General features: G+C 40.1%; 1 protein-coding gene and 1 long non-coding RNA gene across 3 annotated transcripts; both read left to right on the top strand.

Moving 5' to 3' along the window:
* The first annotated feature begins 795 nt into the window (after positions 1–795).
* On the top strand, positions 796–20,168 carry kiaa1328 (KIAA1328 ortholog). Of its 2 annotated transcripts, XM_083564133.1 has the most exons (11): positions 796–914; positions 1,098–1,133; positions 2,084–2,268; positions 2,678–2,778; positions 3,573–3,688; positions 8,493–8,617; positions 9,828–10,369; positions 10,456–10,539; positions 10,798–10,910; positions 11,017–11,137; positions 19,658–20,168. In XM_083564133.1, exons 1-11 carry the CDS (start codon positions 800–802, stop codon positions 19,884–19,886), a joined length of 1,767 nt encoding a protein of 588 aa, XP_083420259.1. In that variant the 5' UTR covers positions 796–799; the 3' UTR covers positions 19,887–20,168. The 2 variants fall into 2 exon arrangements, with proteins under 2 accessions (XP_083420259.1, XP_083420260.1); XM_083564134.1 differs by lacking the exon at positions 11,017–11,137.
* LOC310738811 lies at positions 3,720–7,665 on the top strand. Its single transcript, XR_014537163.1, has 2 exons — positions 3,720–6,358; positions 6,594–7,665. It is a non-coding gene; the product is annotated as an uncharacterized lncRNA (long non-coding RNA).
* Positions 20,169–21,694: the final 1,526 nt, after the last annotated feature.

The raw sequence follows: 21,694 nt of genomic DNA, 5'->3' as shown, positions 1-21,694 counted from the left end.
ACAGTTTGGACACTCCTTCTCCTTCAGTGTTTTTTTTCTTTATTTTTGTTATTTTTAACATTCTACGTTAATACTGAAGACATCCAAACTAGAGCATGTATAATAAACAAAACCGTGTAAACCCAGAATATGTTTTATATTTTTTATTCTTAAAAGTCAATTGATTACGAAACAAAATTGTTTCCAGAGGTGTTGAGTGCTTGTTGGCTGCTTTTCCTTCACTCTCTGCTCCAATTCGTCCAAAACCATCTCAACTGGATTTAGATCAGGTGCTTGTGGAAGCCATGCCAGGGCCACTAAATTTTCTAGTGGATTTATTATTATTATTTTTTATTTTATTTGACACAATTTACAACCAATGGAAAATGTGTTTATTTATGCCAAATAAATTAACAATAAACCAAATAATGCTAATGCATCATTTAAAAAAAATCACAAAGGTTAATTTAATTCGAATTTATAGTACAATCAAACTGGTATATTTATTACTTAATTCATTTTACAATTAACTTTTTTTACCCATCTCTCGTACTGTTCAGCACAATAATTGTGCAAAGTCGATTCCTAAAAATCGGAATCGAAATCTGAGTCGATTCCGACAGTTATTGAACAATGCTCCGCTTGATAAATGTAACGTTAGTTGTCCGAATACTGGTGTGAAAAGTAAGTAGGCACAACAACCAAACGCACAGAATTGACGACTGCCTATTGGTCAATGTTTTGATAGACAGCTAATTCAGCGAACGACACAAACTGAGCAGGCGTTTATCGCGGAGGTATGAACCAATTATAATCGTGGATGGCAAGAAAAGGCGGAGCTTTTGAAGTTCTCCTGGAAGTGGCGGTTTGTTTCAATATGGCGGCGGTTGCTGATGGAGAAACGAATTCGACCGGGATTTATTGGATTAACGACAGTATCCTTCGGTGTTCATGTTTTTGTCGTTTTATTATTATTTTTGTTCGTGTAGGGTTTCAGGGTGTGTTTTATTGTTAAAGCTTGATATTTTAAGGTTTGTTAATAGTAAAGGTTGCATTTTAAATGGTGGCTTGAAGAACATTTCAATCATCTTGAGAACATTTTGCTTAACCATGAACAGCTTCAGAAGATGAGCAGTCCACAGTGTTAGTTCCAGGTGAGATGTGAAATGAAATGAGATGAGATGAGATGAGATGTGATTAAAGACCAGATATAAATCTGCTTCCTTCTAGTCGTTTAGGTTCGTAAGTATTCAGTTTATCAGTTTGCTGATTGGACGTTAATGAGTTCAAATCCCAGGACTACCAGGCTGCCACTGCTGGGGCCCTTGAGCAAGGCCCTTACCCTTTCTCTGCTCAGTTGTATACATGAGACTGAATTGAATTCGCTCTGGTCGAGGGCATCTACCAAATGCCATAAATGTTGTTGTACATATTTCATCTTTGTAGTGTTGTGATTTACTTCTGGTCACGTCAGAACGTTAAACATAACTACAAATGGATAAAGTGTACACACGTGTCATTCAGAAGTTGTCGTAATATAAGATGCATTGAACTTATAAGGGAAGTGGATTATAGAGAAATGATCAACATCTTGCTTGTGCATTGTTGATTAATTTTCCATAACCAGAATATGTTTTATACCTTACAGAAGTATCGGGACACTTGTCCAAACCAGCCATATGTGGTTCTTCTCCAAACTGTTATTACACGCAGTATGGATGCACACAACTGTTTAAATTATCAATTGGCTTTGGATGCTCTAGAATAACCTCTCACTTGAGCTCGGAGATCAGACCTGTTGCTATAAAGTGCCGACTTTATACCTACCAAACACCTTGGGGGTGAATTGGAATGCTGACTGCACCACTGACCTTCTCACCTCTCCTAGTTTCTGATGAACACCTTTTGTGACTGAAAATGAACACATCTCCACGAGCACACTCCAAAATCTAATGGAACATCTTTCCAGAAGAGTGGAGGTTATTCTAACAGCAAATGGGGACTAAATGTGGGAAGGGGTGTTCAAAAAAGCACCAGATCTTTTGGTCAAACTTTTGTCCATATAGTGTTTTTATTTTTACATATCATGTCCCCCCTTTTTCAGGTGCAAGAAGAAAGAAGGGACTACAGGTAAAAGTAAAACCCGCCTTAGACATGAAGTCAAGGACTGGGAAGAAGCCGGACCGAGTACCAGATTTCCCTGTAGCGAAGACGCCTTTGCAGAAGGTCTCTGAATTTTCATCCAAATCCAGAACTCCACCTCGATTGTCAGAATCGTCACAGACTCAGGTGTGTAGGCATTTTTGTTTTGCAACCTCAAGGTGGAACATAAGAGAAGGGACTATTTGAAGTGGCAGCTCAGTGGCAGCTCAGTGGCAGCTCAGTGGCAGCTCAGTGGCAGCTCAGTGGCAGCTCAGTGGCAGCTCAGTGGCAGCTCAGTGGCAGCTCAGTGGCAGCTCAGTGGCAGCTCAGTGGCAGCTCAGTGGCAGCTCAGTGGCAGCTCAGTGGCTAAGAATTTGGAATTCTGATTCAAGGTTCAGATCCTTAAAGCAGCAAATTATCACTGCTGGGGATCTTTGTAAGTTTGTATCTTAGTTGTAGAAATAAGATAATTGTTAGTTGCTCTGAATCTCCCAATTGCTATAAATGTAACTCGCACTGCTGCTGTTTATTTTTTATTTTTTGTTACTTTTTACAGGACATCCCTCATAGACTGCAAGTCAAAAGCAAGGCGTCATTAAAGGACCTTTGTCCAGAAGACAAGCGTCGCATCGCCAACCTGATCGAAGAGCTGGCGAAGTACATGCACATCATAGAATCATGCATTAGGGTTATTCATTATTAATAACTTTAATGCATTCAATATCTTTCAGATGAGGGGATTTTTATTGCCCCTGTGGTGCTGAATGTATGTATGAAAGTCTTGCTTTTGATGTCGTCGTGCCCCTGCGCTACAGTCTTCCCTGCTGATTAGCTCATTAACAAACTTGGACAGTTAAAACAGAGAATATTTCTATAGCAGTGTTTGATCTAAAATTCTGTCTGGGCTTCTCCGAGTCATGTGTTTGGTCGGTTTTCGACTTCATCTCAAAACATCACTTTTTTTTTTTTACCTGACAGTTTGAAATTAAACCAGGATGATAAAAACAGGATGGTTGTGTAACAGCATGATATTACAACAGCACATGACCCAACTATGTTATTCTTATTTTTGTTTACCAAACAAATTTTAAAAGATAAAAAAAAAGAATAGGTTTCATAATGTAGGTTTTTGTATATTATAACTTGAATTGCTAGAAGTCTAAATCTTACCTTACTGATCTCACTTCTCTCCACCAAAGTTAATAATACAAACATCCAGCTTAGTTATAATAAACATATTCTCACAGAAAACTTCACTATATTCTAGTTAAACACTCTAGGGTTACTAGGGTACTGCAGAGCTGCTGTTATTGAAAATGCAATAAGCTGACCAATCAGACCAATCCAATCTTTTTACAGCACCATGCTATAACACTGCTTTATGATTGAATGTTATACATTTGTAACATTTTTTTTCTTTTATAAACACTGTGTTTTTTTCCATGTCTCAGAGTAAGTGAAGAGAAAGAGGAGTCCGTGCAGAGGCTCAAAGATGAACAGGATACGTTCGAGAAAAAGATCCTACAAATGGAAGAGCAGAATCGACTCATTGTACAGGAAAGAGAAAGTATCCTTTCTTATCCAGGTTTGTGTGAGGGTTTTTTATTTCTTGTTTTTTTTTTCTGGTGGATTTTACATGTTGTGGACCAATTCGGACACTAGAGGGCAGTGTTTTGTTTTAAATTCGAATGAAGAATTGAGAGGTCTCGCTTTTCCCTGCTGGAAAGTTGATCGAATTAAATGACAAAATCCAGATGTTATGAAGGCATGTTTAGATCTATATTTAACTGTAAGGTTTTGTATTTTTTAACTTTTATATTTTTGAAATAGACTTTGCTGATAATGAAGCAGAATATCTGTTACTAGATCATGAAAATGCAGTCCCACCACAATAAAGAAAAATTTTCACTTCAAGCAGAATGAGATACTTGAAAATTAGTTACATATCTAACTTGTTCCTTGATGGCTATCTAAATAAAACGATTATATTGTTTTTAGCAAGTTAAGCAATGTTTAAATGTATGTGTGGTGTTTTTTTTTTTTTTTTTTTACTTGTGCAACACCAGTGATTTAACAGCAGGGGGCAATGTTTAACCGAATATCTCCTCCTGTTTCTATATTTTCATGCTGCATTTTAAGCACAAAAGTCCAAACTTATCACGTAGATGTTATCCATATTTAAATTCAATATAATAATAAATATATAGTTTGATGTAAGACTCTGATTATATCTGCAGTATGATGGGCTAAAAGCTTTGCTTGTTTGCAGTCGAAGTTTATAGTATTTAAGCTTTGGGATAAGGTTCATACATTAAACCATTTTCCTTCTTTCAAATGAAAAGCCATGAACCGAGTTTCTCATTCAGTTAAGCAGTTTATAGTATCAGTGCAGATATTTGGCACCTCCAGCGTGTTTTGCCATTTTGACGTGGGTCATGGAATGCCGAAGCGTCAATTTCGCTCAACGGCATGAAATATAAGGGGTAATCAGCAGCTGGTAAATTGCCCCACTGGCACCCAGAGCTCAGAAATTAGCAGCGCGCAACTCAATTAAGTGCACTTTAGCTGCACGTCCTGGCATTTGCACTAAACCTCAAACCCCATTAAAAAGAGATTTTACTCGAAGACAAACTGTACGAGAGCCTCCCATCGTGATGGGCTGCCTGAAGGCACTGCGGAGACGCTGGCTTTTTCGGGTTGTTTCTAAAAGGTTAAGGGAAGGCGAAAGGCAAACTCATTTAAAGACTTGTGTTGAATAATCTCCAGAACAATCAGCTCGGTCTTATCTGCCAAGACCTACGCTATCATGGGGATTCTCCAATCTCTGGATTGAAGTGTAAAAAAAAATCCGACCAAATCATTAAACTCTCTGATGTAGGATGAAATTCTAAGCTTATGCATAGAATGAAATTAGAATTTTTATCACTTCGTCTTCGGCATCCCACGCTACTGATCCGCGCACCAGATTCCATTATATATCGAGAAAAAGAGAGACGCCTTGTTCCCCCTATAAACAAATTTACATCAAGCGCCATAGACGACACAAAAGGGAAATAGAACGCATTCACCAATATCATTAATCTTCTTTAGGTTTGGGTGGCAGCGCTTTGAATAGCATTGATGGATGGGAATACTAAAACCACTTTTGTAATAGTTTGTTTGCTCGGTTATGAGTTTGTTGATTCTCCGGTTCTTTGGGGCAAGAACCCATGAATTAGCTTTCCATCACTAAGCCATTACTCAAGAGTTTATTTTTTTCATGAGTAATTACTTTTCCACACGTCCTGATAACTGGAAATGACAAACCACATTTTTGTAATAAGTGAAATATAGCTGTCCTGCTAATCAATTTGCATTACAGTTTATACACACACACACACACACACAAGCGCGATGACTAGGCTTGCTTGGTCCCGAGCTGTTAAAATATTCTCTTCAGCAGGATTTTGTTCCACCTTGAGGCGGATTTCATTATTTTATTTCTGTGCAGGCTGACAGGGGAGTGAATCATGTTGACAGTGCCTGTCTGAAATATCGAATGCGAACTGTGTGTTTTTTGGACTGGAGGGGGGTGGGGACGCCATCGGCAGCCCTTTTTTCCCTCCCCTGATGTCGGGGGCCCGTGAAAGCTCTGTGCGATTGGCAGGTGACCGGTGGAGTTGCCATGGCGTACGGTGCGGCGTGTGAGAGAATCTTATCAGTCGCGCTCCACTCGCTCCAGTTGTTGAGAGTTCCTGCTGTTAGCGTGCATGTTTACGGCCCGCCTGCCTACCGAAAAAAAGACTCCTCAGCGAGTGGGATCGTACGCGTGGCATTAATGAGACGAACAGCGAGCTTTTTCCGCCAAACCCGTTTTAAAACGTACGTATCTTCGATGGGAAAAGTCGACAGTTATCTGTAGGTTGTCACTTTTTCCCTTGTGCTGAAGGTCTGTACAACTCAGAGTATGTGGAGACGTGTGCTATAATGTGCCGTCTCGTTCTATACTACACCTCCGAGTTATGGGTGTAGAATGAATAGGATATAACAGTAATGTCACAATCTCAGATTGTAAAGTGAAATGCCATCGATTCAATTACGGATTAAAGGAATATGAAAAGGGTTTTATGTTCTTGGAAAATAGAAAATCAACAGGGTGATGCAACATGGTGCAACACAAAATGCTGCTACATTTGTCAAGCTGAATTCCTTTATTTCTTCATTTCATTATTAATTTTTTTTCCTTTCCTATCAGCACGTAGGTCCCCTGGTGGTCTAGTGGTTAGGATGCGGCGCTCTCACCGTTGCAGCCCGGGTTCGATCCCCGGTCAGGGAACCAACCCCAGCCACTCTTAGTGCCGGTCCCAAGCTCGGATAAATGGGGAGGGTTGTGTTAGAAAGGGCATCCAGCGTAAAAACATGTGCCAAATCAAACATGTGGATGATCCGCTGTGGCGACCCCTAATGGGAGAAGCCGAAAGAAAGTTTATCAGCACATCCCAAAGTGTCTTATATAACAGCAGTTTGTGTCAATAGTTACTTGTAATGCCTTGGAACATCCATCAGACATTAGTTCCCTGTTATGATCTGATTTTTAATGAGGTTGAAAAATGCAGCTCGTCGTGTTATAAGAAGCCACGGAGCTCAGGTCCCGAAGACCTTCCATGAATGGTCTCCTGACAGACTTCTTGATATCGATGAGGATGCGGTTTTCTTTTCTAAATAACATTTTTAACACATTTTTATATTACATTTTGGAAAAGTATAAAATCAAATCGGATTTGATTCAAGTGATTTCCAGGTCTGGATTTGTATGTAATTAAAAAACACTGAATATTGAAATAAGTTTTTCTTCTAAAATCTACACCAGATACCGTCGAGAATGGCGTTTTTGTCTACAAACTCTTTTGCGTTCATGCTTTTTGGTTTTTCAACCGTTACCCAAAAGTTGCTCAGCCTCCCTGAAATGTGTGAAAACGTAAGACGCTTCGACCTGCCTGCCGTTTATCTGGCGTTTTCAATAAGCTATGTTTCCATTGACTGGAATTGTCGTCTCAATGTGGACAGAAAGCCAAATCGGAGAGGAAAAATATGCGTTTTCAAGGCAAAAAAGTATTAGTGTGGCAACCAGGAGGTGTTTTTGTTAATGGACTTTAGTACTGTTTGGTGGTTTCTTGGTGAATTGCACATAAACAACCCTTTTGTTGGTTTACAGTTTAAAAATTGAATTTATAAATGAACTTTGAGTTTTAGAATTGCAGTTTCAATGAAGTGCTGTGCGTTGAATGTGGTTTTGTGTTCATTTGTATGAGCTACAGTGGCTACAGCCTTCCAGCAGTTATCTGACATACTCTGACGTCAGATGTTGAATATGGTCTTAAATATCTTTAGGGAAGTCTTATTTGAGTCTGGAAACATATGGAATTTAGAAAAGAAAAATGTGTAGGGACCCTGTATCGTTTTATATGTTAAGCCTGTTAAAATGAGAATACATTAATCAATACCTTCTATGAGGAGGATTGGAGGATCCACATAAGCACCATACTATTAAAAAAAAAAAAGAAACCCGGACCCAGAATCACAGCTCTAGGTTGTAAATATAGTTAAATATACTTTAGGCTTAAGGTGTTCAAAACATATGCTGTATAGTTAAAAGGCAGAGGCACCGAATGCTGAATTTGCACGTGTGCGTGGGCTGGTGACGGAGAGAAAGAAGCTGAGCTGGCTGTGTCACGCCGTCATTAGACGGCCCACTCGGCGTGAAAACGGTTCTGCTCCGCGTTAGTTCTGTTCTAGTCACTAAAGTGTGCGTGTGCCAGCTTCCTATCTCCGCACTTGGCTCTGTGCCTTGCCCTGGCCAACCACACACAGATGGAGGAGTCTGTGAAGCCTTCGCCTCGAAGAAAACCGGTGCCATCCCCCAGCAGCGAGCTCATTTCTCTCGTCCTTTTCACCAAGTCACAAACGCGCCGGATGCTTAAATCCAATGGCGGTTGCGTTCTCACCACGAGCCGTAATGGATCCCTTTTGTCGACGCTGCAAGTTAATGCGTGTCATTTACAGCACAGCGGTCGAAACGTTTTTAACACAAAGCTTTAAATGGCACACATTTTGTTCTTTAAAAAGTTGATAAAATAAATATGTAGAACTTTTGTTCGAAATGCAGTACATTTCTCCGAATGTATTACTCCCCCCTAGACAGGCAGCGTGTAAACCTGTGTGTAAGTCCTGCCTTTTTCTTCTTCGTACCTTGTAATTTATTCACTTGTCTCTCCTTATCAACTTTCAGTGGACAAAACCTCACAGGAGGAAAGCCGAATGGTTTGTGTGACTGGAAGTGAGCACAGTAGTGGTGTTATTGAGTGTGTATTGCCCCTTGACCCATGCTTCAGGTTTGCAGCAGCAGTACAAGGAGTGCCAGGAGCTGCTGGGACTCTATCAGCAGTACCTTTCCCAACAGCAGGAGAAACTCAACCGGTCCATCTCTCAGCTGAATCATTCACGCTCCCACTGCAGGGTAAGCTCCGTGTGCAAATGTGATCTGAAGGGCCTAGGATTTTTAACATTTATTCGTTTCTTTCGGGTTTCCCGAATTCCGGGAATTTTCAAGACTAGAAACTTTCCATGGAAATTATTTTGAAAAAAAATGGGACTGAATTAATCTTGTTAAAACAACCAGATTTTACTTTAATTTCTACCCTGCAGATTCATCAATCACAGCACACTTACTGCAAGGTTATTAAAGCCACGCCCCCTACATGCAATCTTTCTTCTACCTTTTGCTAGCCAGTTTTGTGTTCTCCTTCAGGAGTACAGTACGGGTCAATAATATGGACACATTACTTTTTTTAATATTTCTGTAAAGTTTCTTACGCTCATCAAGCGTGCATTTATTTGATTAAAATAAGAACAAAACAATAATATTGTCAAATATATATTAAGAATTGTCTATAATTGTTCTGCTTATCATGAAGTTAAAATTAAATCTGTATTTGTTTGCATGCACACCAGCTTATGACCAAACAAAATGTTGGTATATGATACAGTTGATATACATTTCCTTTATTCTCTCAATAATTCCCATAAGTTTCCAACTTGGAATCTTTACAGAATTCCCCAGATGAATTTTTCTGTCTAAAATTTACCGGAAATTGTCTCGATTTTCCCGAGTCTCGAGGCACATAAAGCCATGAACCACATCTTGTATGTTTTGTATTTAAACCTACGTACATTTGCTTCCCCGAGCGCTCACCAGCAGTTTATCCCCTCAGTAGTCATTTGTCAGTATTTGTGCTACAAACATGGTTAGAAATCAGATAATGGGTTACAAGACCATTAGTAAATGGGGCAATAACACGAGCGCTGGAGTCCAGGCTCAGGCAGACCATCGACTCTCTTATCCTCTCTTTTTCTTCTTCTTCTTCTTATTCTACAGTAGTAGGGGAAAAAAGTAGTTTGTCCTTTGACCTTGGCTGTGAGTAATGCATGTTTTTATGCTCCGTGACCTTTTCTTGAATTAGTCAGCATCCCACTTCTGTCCTCGAGGAGGCGAACACTTCCCCTTTGCCCTGAGTGTTTATCTCTTGTTTGGATGACCTTGGGTTACTGCACATGCTGCTAGATAATCCATCCACCACATTCTCCACCGCTCCCCACAGTACAGTGTGTTTATGCAGCATAATTCTGAAGTCAGTGGCCATCTCAATATCTCTCCTTTCTTTCCACAGGCAGCCAGTAGTGAGAGAACATTAAGCAGAACCCATATTGCGAAAGAAAGAGGTGCTGTTTTTAATGGCTCTTATTTGGATCCCCCTAATTCTGGAAGAACAGGGTCAGCAGGTTACGCTCACTCGTGTTTAGCCGGCGTCTGTTCTGGGCCTTCCTCCATTTCCTCGTGTTGCATTGAGCACGGCGGAGGAAGCCATGAGCAAGACGCACCAGGTGTCCACAAGCATTCAGGGGATGGTTGGAGTGAGCCACCGCATGATATCTGCCGGAGGAAGGATCAGGTGGCCAACGATGCCACCAAGCCGAGAGACACGCGCCATGAATTGGGGCTGAAAAACGAAACCGGGTGCTGCACGGGGCGCATCGAGCCAGCGCCCTACATTGGCAGGGAGGACTGGGAGGCGAAGCGCCAGCGTTTGCTGGTTCAGAAGAAGCAGCTGGAGGCTGAAAGAGAGAGGCTGCAAGCTCGACTTGCTGAGCAAGAAGAGAGGCTGCTGAAACAGAACCAGGAGCTCAGACAATCCCGACTCAACCACAGCAAGTACGGAATATTCTTCCCTTTTTTTTTTTTTTTTTTTTTTTTTTTTTTTTTTTTTTTGCTGCTAACACAGAGCCTTCTGCTTTCAGGTTTCAGCAAGAATTAGAGCAGTCTTTTAATGAAATAAGATTTAATGAAACACCTCAACCCAGTGTCACTGCACATCCACACAGGTAATAAACAGTGAATTTCTGTTCATTATATACAGTGCTTATGTAACGTTAAGGCTAAATTCAGATGCTCTTTCAGTCGTGTGTGTGTGTGTGTGTGTGTGTGTGTGTGTGTCTGTGTCTGTGTGTGTGTCTGTGTCTGTGTCTGTGTCTGTGTGTGTCTGTGTGTGTGGGGAGCAGAAAGCTTGTGTATCACCAGGAAGTCTTCCCAAGAAACCGTTCCCTCTATATCGCTTTTTTGTTCTTCATTTAAACCTGCAGTGAAAGAAATGAGGGAGGTCTTCAGGTCCTGAAGGGAAGTGTCAGACAGCCTTTAAATGAAGTTCGACCAGAGGAGCACAACCTGCAGCGAGCCGATCCTAGACTTTCAAACGGTAGGCCTTGTAAACGCATTTGTTTAGAGAAACCGATCATATACTTTTAATTATCAAATGCTCACATGTTTGAACTGCTGCAGTTGAAGCATCATTTTTCCTAAAGGTCTCTCCACAGTTGCTAAGAAGGATATGGCCACCTCTCCTGTAAATTCCCCAAAGTTCCAAAAGTCATCGATACGACAGAAATTGCCGGTCAGCCATCCCAGAACCCCACAGTCACCAAAGTAAGCTAGATTCTTTCCATGCAGTGCAAATTTGGACCACAAAGAATGTCACATACTGTAAATGCTATCTAGTTATTCATTTATACATGTAGTCCCCGAGCTACGATGCAAATGCGCTCCGATGACCCCGTCGTAACTTGAAAATATCGTAAGTCGACACATGGCCTACCCAGGAGTCTTAAAGAATAGTGATCAGTACGGGGTAATTTAGCAAACAGAGCAATTTGCACTACTGCGGAATGTAGGAAAGGGGCGCATGCACAAGCAAAGCTTCGGCAAGACAAATAAAAAAATAAAAAATAAAGGAATGGGACGAGCAAAAATTGGGTTTTAAATATTCCTGACTTGTAAATATAAATCTTTCTGGTGCGTCGGCTACCAAGTAATTTAGGCCACAGTATTAAAAATACTGGTGTGATTGTAGGTATTTTTTTTCTCCCCCAGTTGCCTTCAAAATCTAGTCTTAAACCTATTGTGCAGTTTTCATCCATCTTGTAAAGGGTGATCAAATGAAACGGAGTAAATAGTGAATTACAGCCCCCCCTCCTTGTGTGGTGACTTTGAAATGACTGTGAAATGGAAATGCAGTCTTATGTGTCTGCTGGTGTTCTGTGTTCCAATAATAACCAGCCTACCGGACTGCAGGGAGCAACAAATTAGCTTACTTGTTGCTTCACTACAATTATTTCGTCTCCTTTTTGCACGCGTTGTTTTGCGACACAGCTTACAGCCCCGTTTTATATTAACCTTGAATCGCAGCTGCTGCTATTGTGTCGCACAAGCTATCAGATTTGTCTGATGGAGCGGACGCTTCTGAGGACTAGTCACTCGTTTTCTGTAACAATGAATAACATTGAAGCAAAGGCAAGGTTAATGCTTGCAATTAGATGCCGTGCGTTTATAATGAACGTGGAAGTACGGGGTCATCAGCTGGTGACGTGGTCTAGATGTGCTACTTGAGTGATATTGTAGTAAACTTTAGGGTTTAGTGACAGTTTTTAATATTGCCATCAGTTTTGTTACTGCAGCAGATATTCTGTTCATCTTCTAGGTGTCCAGTGACATAAATCTAAAAATATCCATCATTTATCTAAACAGTGACGGTACGGTTTAAGAAATATGTGAAAATTATACACTGAACAGGCACAATATTATGACATATCACGGGTGGGAAATAGTCAGCAACATTTGGTCCAAGAAGTTGACATCTTAGAAGCAGGAAAAATGGGCAAGTGTGAGAATTGGAGCGAATTTAACAAATTCTGACGTCTAGACGACTGGGTCAGAGAAAAACTGCAGCTCTTGTGTGGTGATTTCGGTCTTTAGTGGTCAGTATCTATCAAAAGTTCTCCAAGGAAGGCCCAGTGGTGACCTGGAGACGGGGCTACAGGCGGCCGAGGCTCCTTGATGCACATGGGGCGATCCAACAAACGATCCAACAAACGAGCTCCTGTAGCTTAAACTGCTGAAGTTCATGCTGTTAATACTTGACCGGTCATGACTGTTTTGGGAAACCAACCCAATAATAGGCAGGTCAAGTTTATTTCTGTAGCGCTTTTCACAACAGACATTGTCTCAAAGCAGCTTTACAGAATTTAACAGTTAAGATAAAAGATGTGTATTTATCCCTGATGAGCAGCCATGGTGACTATAGCAAGGAAAAACCCCTTTAGATGTTATGAGGAAGAAACCTTGAGAGGAACCAGACTCAAAAGGGGAACCCATCCTCATTTGGGGGACATCAAGAGTGTGATTATAGTCTTTGAACAATCCAGAACACTGAAGAGTGAGAACTAACATAAGCACTGGAATGTAAGATTATGAGTAATGATCTTTCTACATTCTTTTACAGTTATTTGAGATTATAGGCAGATGGTCATAATGTTTCGCTGATCAGTGGCCATAAAGTCATTCCTGGTTGTTGTTCGCGTCCTATTTATCGCCATAACAGGGACACATTTCTGAGCTTGTGTATATACAGCAATTTCTCTTTCTTATTTTTGTTTCTTAAAATTAGGAATCTAATTATTACTCCATGTGTGATTTTAGATCGTTGAAATGCGACTTGCAACACATTTCGTTTTTTTTCTGCTTGTCACTTCGGCCATTCAGTAGCAGAGCGCCTTTTATTTTAATGTTCGACAAAAAAAAAATTTCTGACAGGAGCAGCACTCTACAAGTCCAATAAAAACCCCCCATCCAAATAAATGCAATTTAACAAGCGTGCTTTTGGATTGAGTGAAAAGAGGAGGGAAGGCAGCAATTTTGTGTGAACAACACAGCAGGGTTCCTTTCCCCAGCGCAAAGCGGCGAGAGTGGAGCACCCTGTAAAAAGTATTAATTGTGTTTTTGGGAAATGTTGCTTCTCCGACTGAGCTTTTTTTTATGCTAATGAAAAGAACACGAGGTGATGTATGGATGGAAGCGAAGAAAACAAAACAAAACAGGAAAAGCGGTTTAGTCCGTATGAGATAGTGGAGGAACTAAATGAAGATTTTTTTTTTTTCCCGGCTAGTGCTCAGGCTGACAGGAGCCAAGCTGAGTCCCATTAGCTGTCATAGCAGGCCTCAGCAGCAGGTGTAATTGAACAGGGTTCTCCAGCCCGGGCCACGGACGCCCCCCCCCCCCCCCACCCTTAATGAGAAAGATGGAGGCAGAGAATGAATCACTGAACACTAGCATGAGACACACTTCGCAAAAGGGAAGGAAATTCATTACTGTTTCCCTTTAACATGGAAAGGTAATTAATGTGACAGCATGTCTTTTTTTTTCTTTTTTTTTTTTTTTTTTTCTTCTTTTCCTTCCCCTTTTCCCTCTTCTTCCACTTCTCTCTGGGTCCAAGTACGTCTCGCTTAGTGCTGGGGGAGGAGAAAAAAACCCTGGAACTATTTGCAAGTCATTTGTAAAGAGTCCTCGATATTTTATGAAAATCTTGCAAACTAATTGCCTTCCCCTTTCAGCACTGTGTATTGTAAATGTTTCAAATGAACACAGGCCCAAATCTTTTCTCTAATAACCGAACATAAACAGCCTCGTTTGCCTACGTTTCGATTTATATACACGCCAAAGACTAAGAAAGCTGACTGTTGGGGCAGGAGGTGAAGAACGGGGTTAGGGGTTCTCATTGTCTTTATTTTCGCAGACAAACTTGATGTCTTGGTGATCATCGGGATCCTTGACTTCAGGGAGGTTGCTACACATTGCTTTAGTTCTCATTCCGTTGTAATGAAACGGATTTTAAACCCAGGAGTCCACTACATGGACGATCTGACTATTGGGAAAATGCCACTTTAAGTCCAAACCCAAAAGCTTGTACTTTTCAATTGATTTTAGAAGTAGTAGATGGGCAAGGCTGATTAAGGCTTTATTTTATTTATTTATTTTGTCTAACCCTGATGAAGGCTACAATTCTATTGACAGGACAGTGCTGATACTAACAAGCTGTGTGGAAAGTACGTTTATTTATGGTCAATATATATATATATATATATATATATATATATATATATATATATATATATATATATATATATATATATATATATTTTAGTCCCCTGTCCTTAGGCTTCTTTTGCATTATTTAATTGTGAATCTGATTTGAAGGAATCGATTAAGCCTGTCATTTTAAGGGCTTTGTTTTTTTGGGGGGTTTTTTGTTTGTTTTATTTGCATAGGTTTGTACCAGAGGAAAGAACAAGGAGTCCAAGCTGCAACTCGCTTGTTAACTGAATTAATTGGCTTTTAATGAATTAGCAACGATGTGAATTCATGAATATTTTAAACCGTGCTGTTCAAATGAATTCTAGCGTCGAAGCGAGGTTAGTAATACATGCACTCGAACTGAATTGCTTGAATTTCCTTTATGTATATTATAGTAAACCCTTATTAATTTTTTGTAAAATGTTCAAGGTTATTGTAGGCCTGTAGTGATTCCAAAGAACAGGATTTCAGTGTTTTGTCAATTTGTGCAAATGATCCTGGGATCTGGCTGTATTCAGTGGTATAGATTTTGTTTTGTAACCATGATAATGAAGGAGTTTTTATACCACAGTGCTGCTAAATTCTCAAATCCGAATGGTCAGAAGGTGATGGTTCATTTTCCAGAGCAGAACCCTGGACAGTTCCATATACCAGGTTAATATTTATGCACTCTTTGAAGAAAAAAAAAATCCATTTTCTATAATACCATCGTCCCCATCATATAAGAGAATGGAAATTTTTGGAATGAGTCTCTAGTGTCAAGACTATTATATTTACAGGTAAAGCTGTAAGTTAAAGTCTCACCCACAATCGCTTGAGATTGATGTGTTTAGTTTATGAATTACTCATAAAAAATCCGGAAGTACTTTCTGAGCTGAACAATACACACCTTCTGACCAATCAGAATCTAGGATTTAACTGTGCAGGGAAAAAAAAAAAATAATAATAATAAAAATAATTGATTGAGCTTGCATGCCGTTTAACATATAAAAAATTGTTTCTATGGGCAAATTGTTGTGGTTTGATCCTGCTATAATTGGAAAATGATTGGCCTCTGTGTGAGCCGAGTAACTCAGATCCTTGTGTAATTCCGTCGTTGATAATTTTACTATAAAACCACACCTTGTGTTGTATTCGTTACATAGCAGCACACTGTTATTTACTTTAATCGCTGTTAGATAAACGCAGCCAGACTGCACTCTCAGCTAGCTCACGTCTGCTTAGCAGTAGTGCTCACATGCACACTGCACTCCAGTATTTTAAAACAGTTTAAAAAGGAGATTATGCAGAAAGCCGATAATACCAAATTTTACAGCTTCCTTATTTTTAATTCATGAGAATGAGTCTTTAGGGTGATGTATTTCAGAGCCTCAGCTTGTTCTTACTTGAACTTTTATTCGGTCCTTTTCACAGTAAAATGTTATCTTGGTGAAAAGACCAACCAAATATATGAGGCCCATATCCCTGATCTCATTTATATAACTGAGTAGGGTAACTTGTGGGTTAAGGGCCTCCCTCGAGGGCCCAGGTGCTGCTGGAATTTTAACTAGCAATGTCCTGAAGTCCAACGTATTAAACACTGAGCTTCTCTCTCTCTCTCTCTCTCTCTCTCTCTCTCTCTCTCTCTCTCTCTCTCTCTCTCTCTCTCTCTCTCTCTCTGTCTCTGTCTCTCTGTATCTGTTTGTATGTATGTATGCAATCCCAGAGTTACGTTGATTCGTTTCAATTTTTTTTTTTACAAATATTTAAATTTTTTGTGCCATTTTTATCAATTAGCTGTCAACAGAGTTCAGTTGTCTGTGTTCAAGCGTGTATTTTCTTAGCTTTTTGTGTTTCGAAGTCCAATTTTAGCTCTCGTCTCTCTCCCCACTCGCAAACTGGAGCTTATCCATGCGCCCGCTTCCACATGAATATATACTGTAAAGATTATACATTACAGTAGTGTAAATTGCTCTGTTTTGCTCAGTTATGTACAGTCATTTGTTAAATTAATAGCAAATTACATTTTACTACCCCATACTGATCATTATTCTTTATAAGACACCTGTGTAGGGTAGGCCACGTCTCCACTTACAGTATCTTCAAAGTACGATGGGGTCATCGAAACACATCATCATAAGTCAGGGACTACCTGTAAAAAATAAAATTGTGTGTGTGTGTGTGTGAGATATAATAGTGAACGTGTAATGAGTCCTTTTTTGCCTGTAGGCTCTGCGCTTACTTTCTCTGCACTCTTTTTTGTTGATGAGGATGAAATCGACATGCATTTTTGCCCATTTAGGATTTTTGTATTTTTTTTCTTAATACTGTTTGGCCTCCAAATGAAAGGAGCACTCGAGCGTCTCGGACATTTTTAATGAGAATGGTAAAATAACTGGGTCTGAGGACGAGGAAGCTAATAAACACTCTTTTGTTTGGCTTTACTGAAGCAGAGCTGAAACCTCATCTCAGCGTCTCTCCGAATTAGAGCGTGTGGATGAACGATTTCCAGTCGTCTCCTCGGATAAACCTATAGATGTTCTCTGGATTAAGCGAGACCGTCTCTCAAGTGACAGCGATATCTCGTTCACTTCGCAGTGCCTTTTATGAAAAGCAGCGGAAAAGGGGTTTCGGAAGATACAAACGCCATAGGCATTAGCATTCTTTCCAGCGATATCCTCCTAACCCTGACTTCCCAACCCCTCCCTTGCTCAAACTATACCCCTCTTGCCTTGTTATAGATTGTGACCGGCGGTAAGTGATGCATTATTCATACCCCCAATGTCGTGTGTTGATGGATGGCTGTTTGAGAGGCCTGTCTGTTAAATAAATCAACACATAAAAATGCAAATTCTCACATTTCGAGAGGGAACGTTGCCAAAGTCCTACTCTACCATCCCCTCCAATCACCAGCCCCCCACCCCACCCCCCCTTTGGCATTCACTTATATTCTTAATATAGTTTCCCTAAATGTAGAAATATGAGAGAATTTAATTGATAGACAAAAAGTAAGTGTATATCTAAATGTCAGTGAGATTATTACCGTTAGGGGGATAAATGACAGCATTGGTGTCTTCTGGAAAAATCACTGACTAACTGTATAAAAGATTTAGACCAGGCATATAGACCCTTCTAACGTTGATGGTGGTGACGCTCAAACTACAGCCGAGTATTGAGAAGTTGCTGCGTTCTTTATTACAGTAACCCCCTTCTTTACCGCGGGTTATCGCCAAATTGCATTTGCCACAAAACTAATTTGTTTGGCTAATTTTCCCGGTCTCTCATGAATATATTTTTATGAATATTTTTTTTTATTTATTATTATAAAAATTATCAAATGAAGTAAAATGTTAGTACTGTATACGTAAAGCATTTTTGGGGTGGCGTCCGTTTATCGTGGTTTTTCGTTTATCGCGGGCGGTTTTGGAACGTTACCACCGCGATAAACAGGCGATTACTGTATTGCTATTTGTTCAACAAGCTTATTTTTGTAAACTGTTGCCCACAGGCTTCAGTATTGTGATGCGTATCTTGTGTCTCAACATTCTAGAGTATCACGTAGTCTTAAACTAACTCTAAATTTACTCTAGATTTTCCAGAACAGCTCTGAGCGAACAAAATTCAAATCACAGGCTTGCATGAATGCATTATCATGTTTATAGCAACAGTTAAATAACAGGAAAGTGGATGGATAATGTGGCTGTACATGACTAAAGTGGTGGCCAGTTTTAGAGGTCGACCGACTTATCAATTAACCGGTAGTTGATTTGTCAGAACTATCAGCAAAAATCCATACCGACGGTTTTTCCACCTCCGCGTCCGCTGTTTTGCGAGAGTGGCCACTAGGGGCAAATCACTGAAACCACATGCTGTTTGTTTTGACACGCTGCACAGAGAGCGCTATTATATAATTTATTGATTATATACAGTATATTTATTTCATTTAGCATATTTTCATGATTCAGTACTTTTTTTTTTTTATAAATTTATTTTTTGGTAATAAATTTCAATACTATTTTACATGGAGTGTTATGCTTGTTTGTTTTTATCCAGTATCCATTAAAAATTTTTAATCAACTATCAGCTAATTAATCAGTTATCGGCAAGCACGATCCAACCCAGCTATCAGTAGCTTCAAAATCCATTATCAGTTGACCTTTAGCCAGTTTCTACCCATGCAGCACTTTTCTATCACATGACAAACAGGGAAGAGTGAACAGTATCATGTGAGGCAAATCGACACTCAGAGGAACGTGACATCCTCATGCTTGCACATGCACAAGTGTCAACGATGCCTCATTAGACGCTCAGGATTCGAATTCTTTGTCTCGTTTTCTGTGGCGGAAAAAAACCTCAGCCTTTTGAACTGTGTTTTTTCTGGTTACTAGCCTGATCCGTAGTAATGTACTTGAGTCTCTGAGCTCTCTACTAGTTAATTTCCTAGACAGACATGAGACTCGTAGAGCTTTTACTTTCCCAGCAAGTGTCCTAATGAATTAATTTCTCCACCTTTGAGAATGTAGCAAATGATTTCCCTTCAGCAGAGTACTACTGATATGAGAGGAATGTAGCTGTTTATCTTTTTTTGTTGTTTAGTTTTTTTTTAACCACACAATGATGTACATTTAAATTTCAGATGAACGGACAATTATATGAATATAATAAGAGGCTTTCTCGAATACTTCCTGTTTAATACGTGTCATGGTGTCATGTACTCTTCTGACTGCTCTTACTGAATAATTTATCATCACCACACACACACACACACACACACACACACAAGACTGACACGTGGAATCTCATTTAGCCTAATCTTTGTTTATTTTATTTATGCATTCTCGGGTCTGAGGGAGACGGAACCTCATTGGCATTCGCTCCGTGTGCAGCTTCTTTGTTTCACCACTCCAGACTTCACCACTCGCTGGCATTTAACAGAACGATTAGCGTGTACAAAAGAGCAAGGATTAGGCCGACATAACGCTCCCAAATCAGTACGCTTACGACGTATTTTTGTTTTTTTTTCTTAATCATGTAACTTTTTTTTTTTTATTTGTCGCACAGGTTGGATTCCTCGCTGATCGAGCTCCTGGATATTTTTAGTCCGATCAGTAACGGTGAGAGAAGCAGCGTCAGCTCGTCTGCGCTCAGGAGTCTCGCCGGCCCTCGTCAGCCTCTCGGTGCCGTCCGGCCCCTGTGCAGCTCTGCTCTTTCTCCCCGAGGCCAAACACAGCCCTCGCAGGAAGAGCTGCAGGAGAGTCAGATTCTCGAGGAGATATTCTTCATCTGCTAAAACTCAAGGTCTTCGCCAGAACCTTAAGGAGAGCACGAAACGCATAATAACTCGCGGTTCACAGTTGAGCTCCGCGCCCGCCGGCCGTACGTTATTATATTTACAATTTCATTACTGGATTTCTAATTATTTGTTCGATCGTCGGTCTCGAATCGCTTTTCGCCGCCTTTGCATTACTGCCTTAATTGTATACTCGCTGTACGCCGAAGTAATCATGGCTTTTATTATTTGTACGATATATATATTTTTTTCGAATGATAATAAACCCAAATGAAAGCAGGATCATATGAATATTCCACCATCAGTTTCAGCAGTTTCAGCTTTGGTGTTGGAGCGGTTCGAGTGTGGGTACATTTTAAGAGTAACTTTTTACTAGTTGCTGCAGTGGGAATGATAAAGTGAGGCAGATGGTGAAAAAGGAGGAGGCAATAGCTTAGTGGTGAAGGGAATTTGGCTTTGAACGTCATGAGATCAAATCCCAGCCTCACCAAGCTGTCACTCCTCAGCCCCTTAGCAATGCTGTTGAAATGTAAGTTGCTCTGTGTAAGGGCGGTTGCCAAATGCTGTAAATCAAAAAAAAAAGAAAAGAAAAAGGCTTAACTTTGCTGTTGTAGGTCTTTAAATAATATTCAACAGGTGTTAATTCTCTGATTTGTCCATGTAACACTACCTCAAATGTTCATTGGAATGCTCATGCGACACTTTAAAATTCATTAAGAATGTGTTTTTGTTTGATAGTTTTTTCTTTCGCTTATCCGAATTTAATTCGCTGTATTACGACTACAATTGAGGCAAACGGGCATCAGCCAGTCAGCTTTTTCGGTTATTGGCGTAAATCTGTCTTGGATTGTACCACAGACGTGAAGCGGATTTTCTTTTTCCGCTACGGGGAAGTGCAAGTTTAGCGATACATGGCTTGAGAAAAATTTTTATTTTGGGCTTAAGGTTTTTGTGTGTTTTTTGATGATATATTGTTCTTAAAGTTCATGTTTGTGTTAAAAAGGTCTTACATTAGACTTTGTGAAACCTGCACAAACCCTGGTTTATCTGTACTACATTAGTCTGAAAATGCAGGTTTGTAGACACTTGGCATGAACAGCCCATTCCAGATTCACATTTCCTTCTGCTGCTTCTGTGAAGGCTTTTCACCAGATTTTGGGGCATAACTGAGGGGATTTGTGTTCATTCGACGACAAGAGCGTTAATGACATCAGGTACTTTGCTGCAATTGATATCCAGTTCATCCTAAAGCTGTTCACTGGGGCTGAGGAGATCAGGACACTCAAGTTCTTTCACTCCATCCTCAACACACACTGTTTTTATGGAGCTCGCTTTGTGTACAGCGGCATTGTCATGCTGGAACCTAAAGTTTGCGGACACCTGGTACGTACCATAAGTACAAAAATTTTTGGAGCATCGCATTCCACATTTATTCCCAATTTGTACTTATAATTCCCTCTACTCTTCTGGGAAGATGTTGTTCTAGACTTTGGACTGTGGATATTTGTGGTCATTGGGTGCGGTAAGAAGACCTGTGGTGAAGTCAGTGTTCCAATTCATCCCAAAGGTGTTCAGTAGGGATGAGATCAGAGTTCTAAACCAGGCCACTCAAGATCTTCCTCTCCAAACCATGTAACCCAGATCTTCAAGGAGCTCACTTTGTGCACAGGGGCATTGCAATGCTGGTTTCCAAGTTCAAGTGATACACATCCCATAGAATTGTGTGCCAACAACTTTGTGGTAACAGTTTGGAAAATAACCACATATGGCAGGAAAAGTCAGATGTGTCCCAATACATACGCCCTTAT

Source organism: Silurus aristotelis (assembly GCF_946808225.1).
Source record: "Silurus aristotelis genome assembly, chromosome: 16".
NCBI classification, from domain to species: Eukaryota; Metazoa; Chordata; class Actinopteri; order Siluriformes; family Siluridae; genus Silurus; species Silurus aristotelis.
Note: the sequence above shows the minus strand (reverse complement) of the source record. Positions and strands in the feature narration are given on the sequence as shown.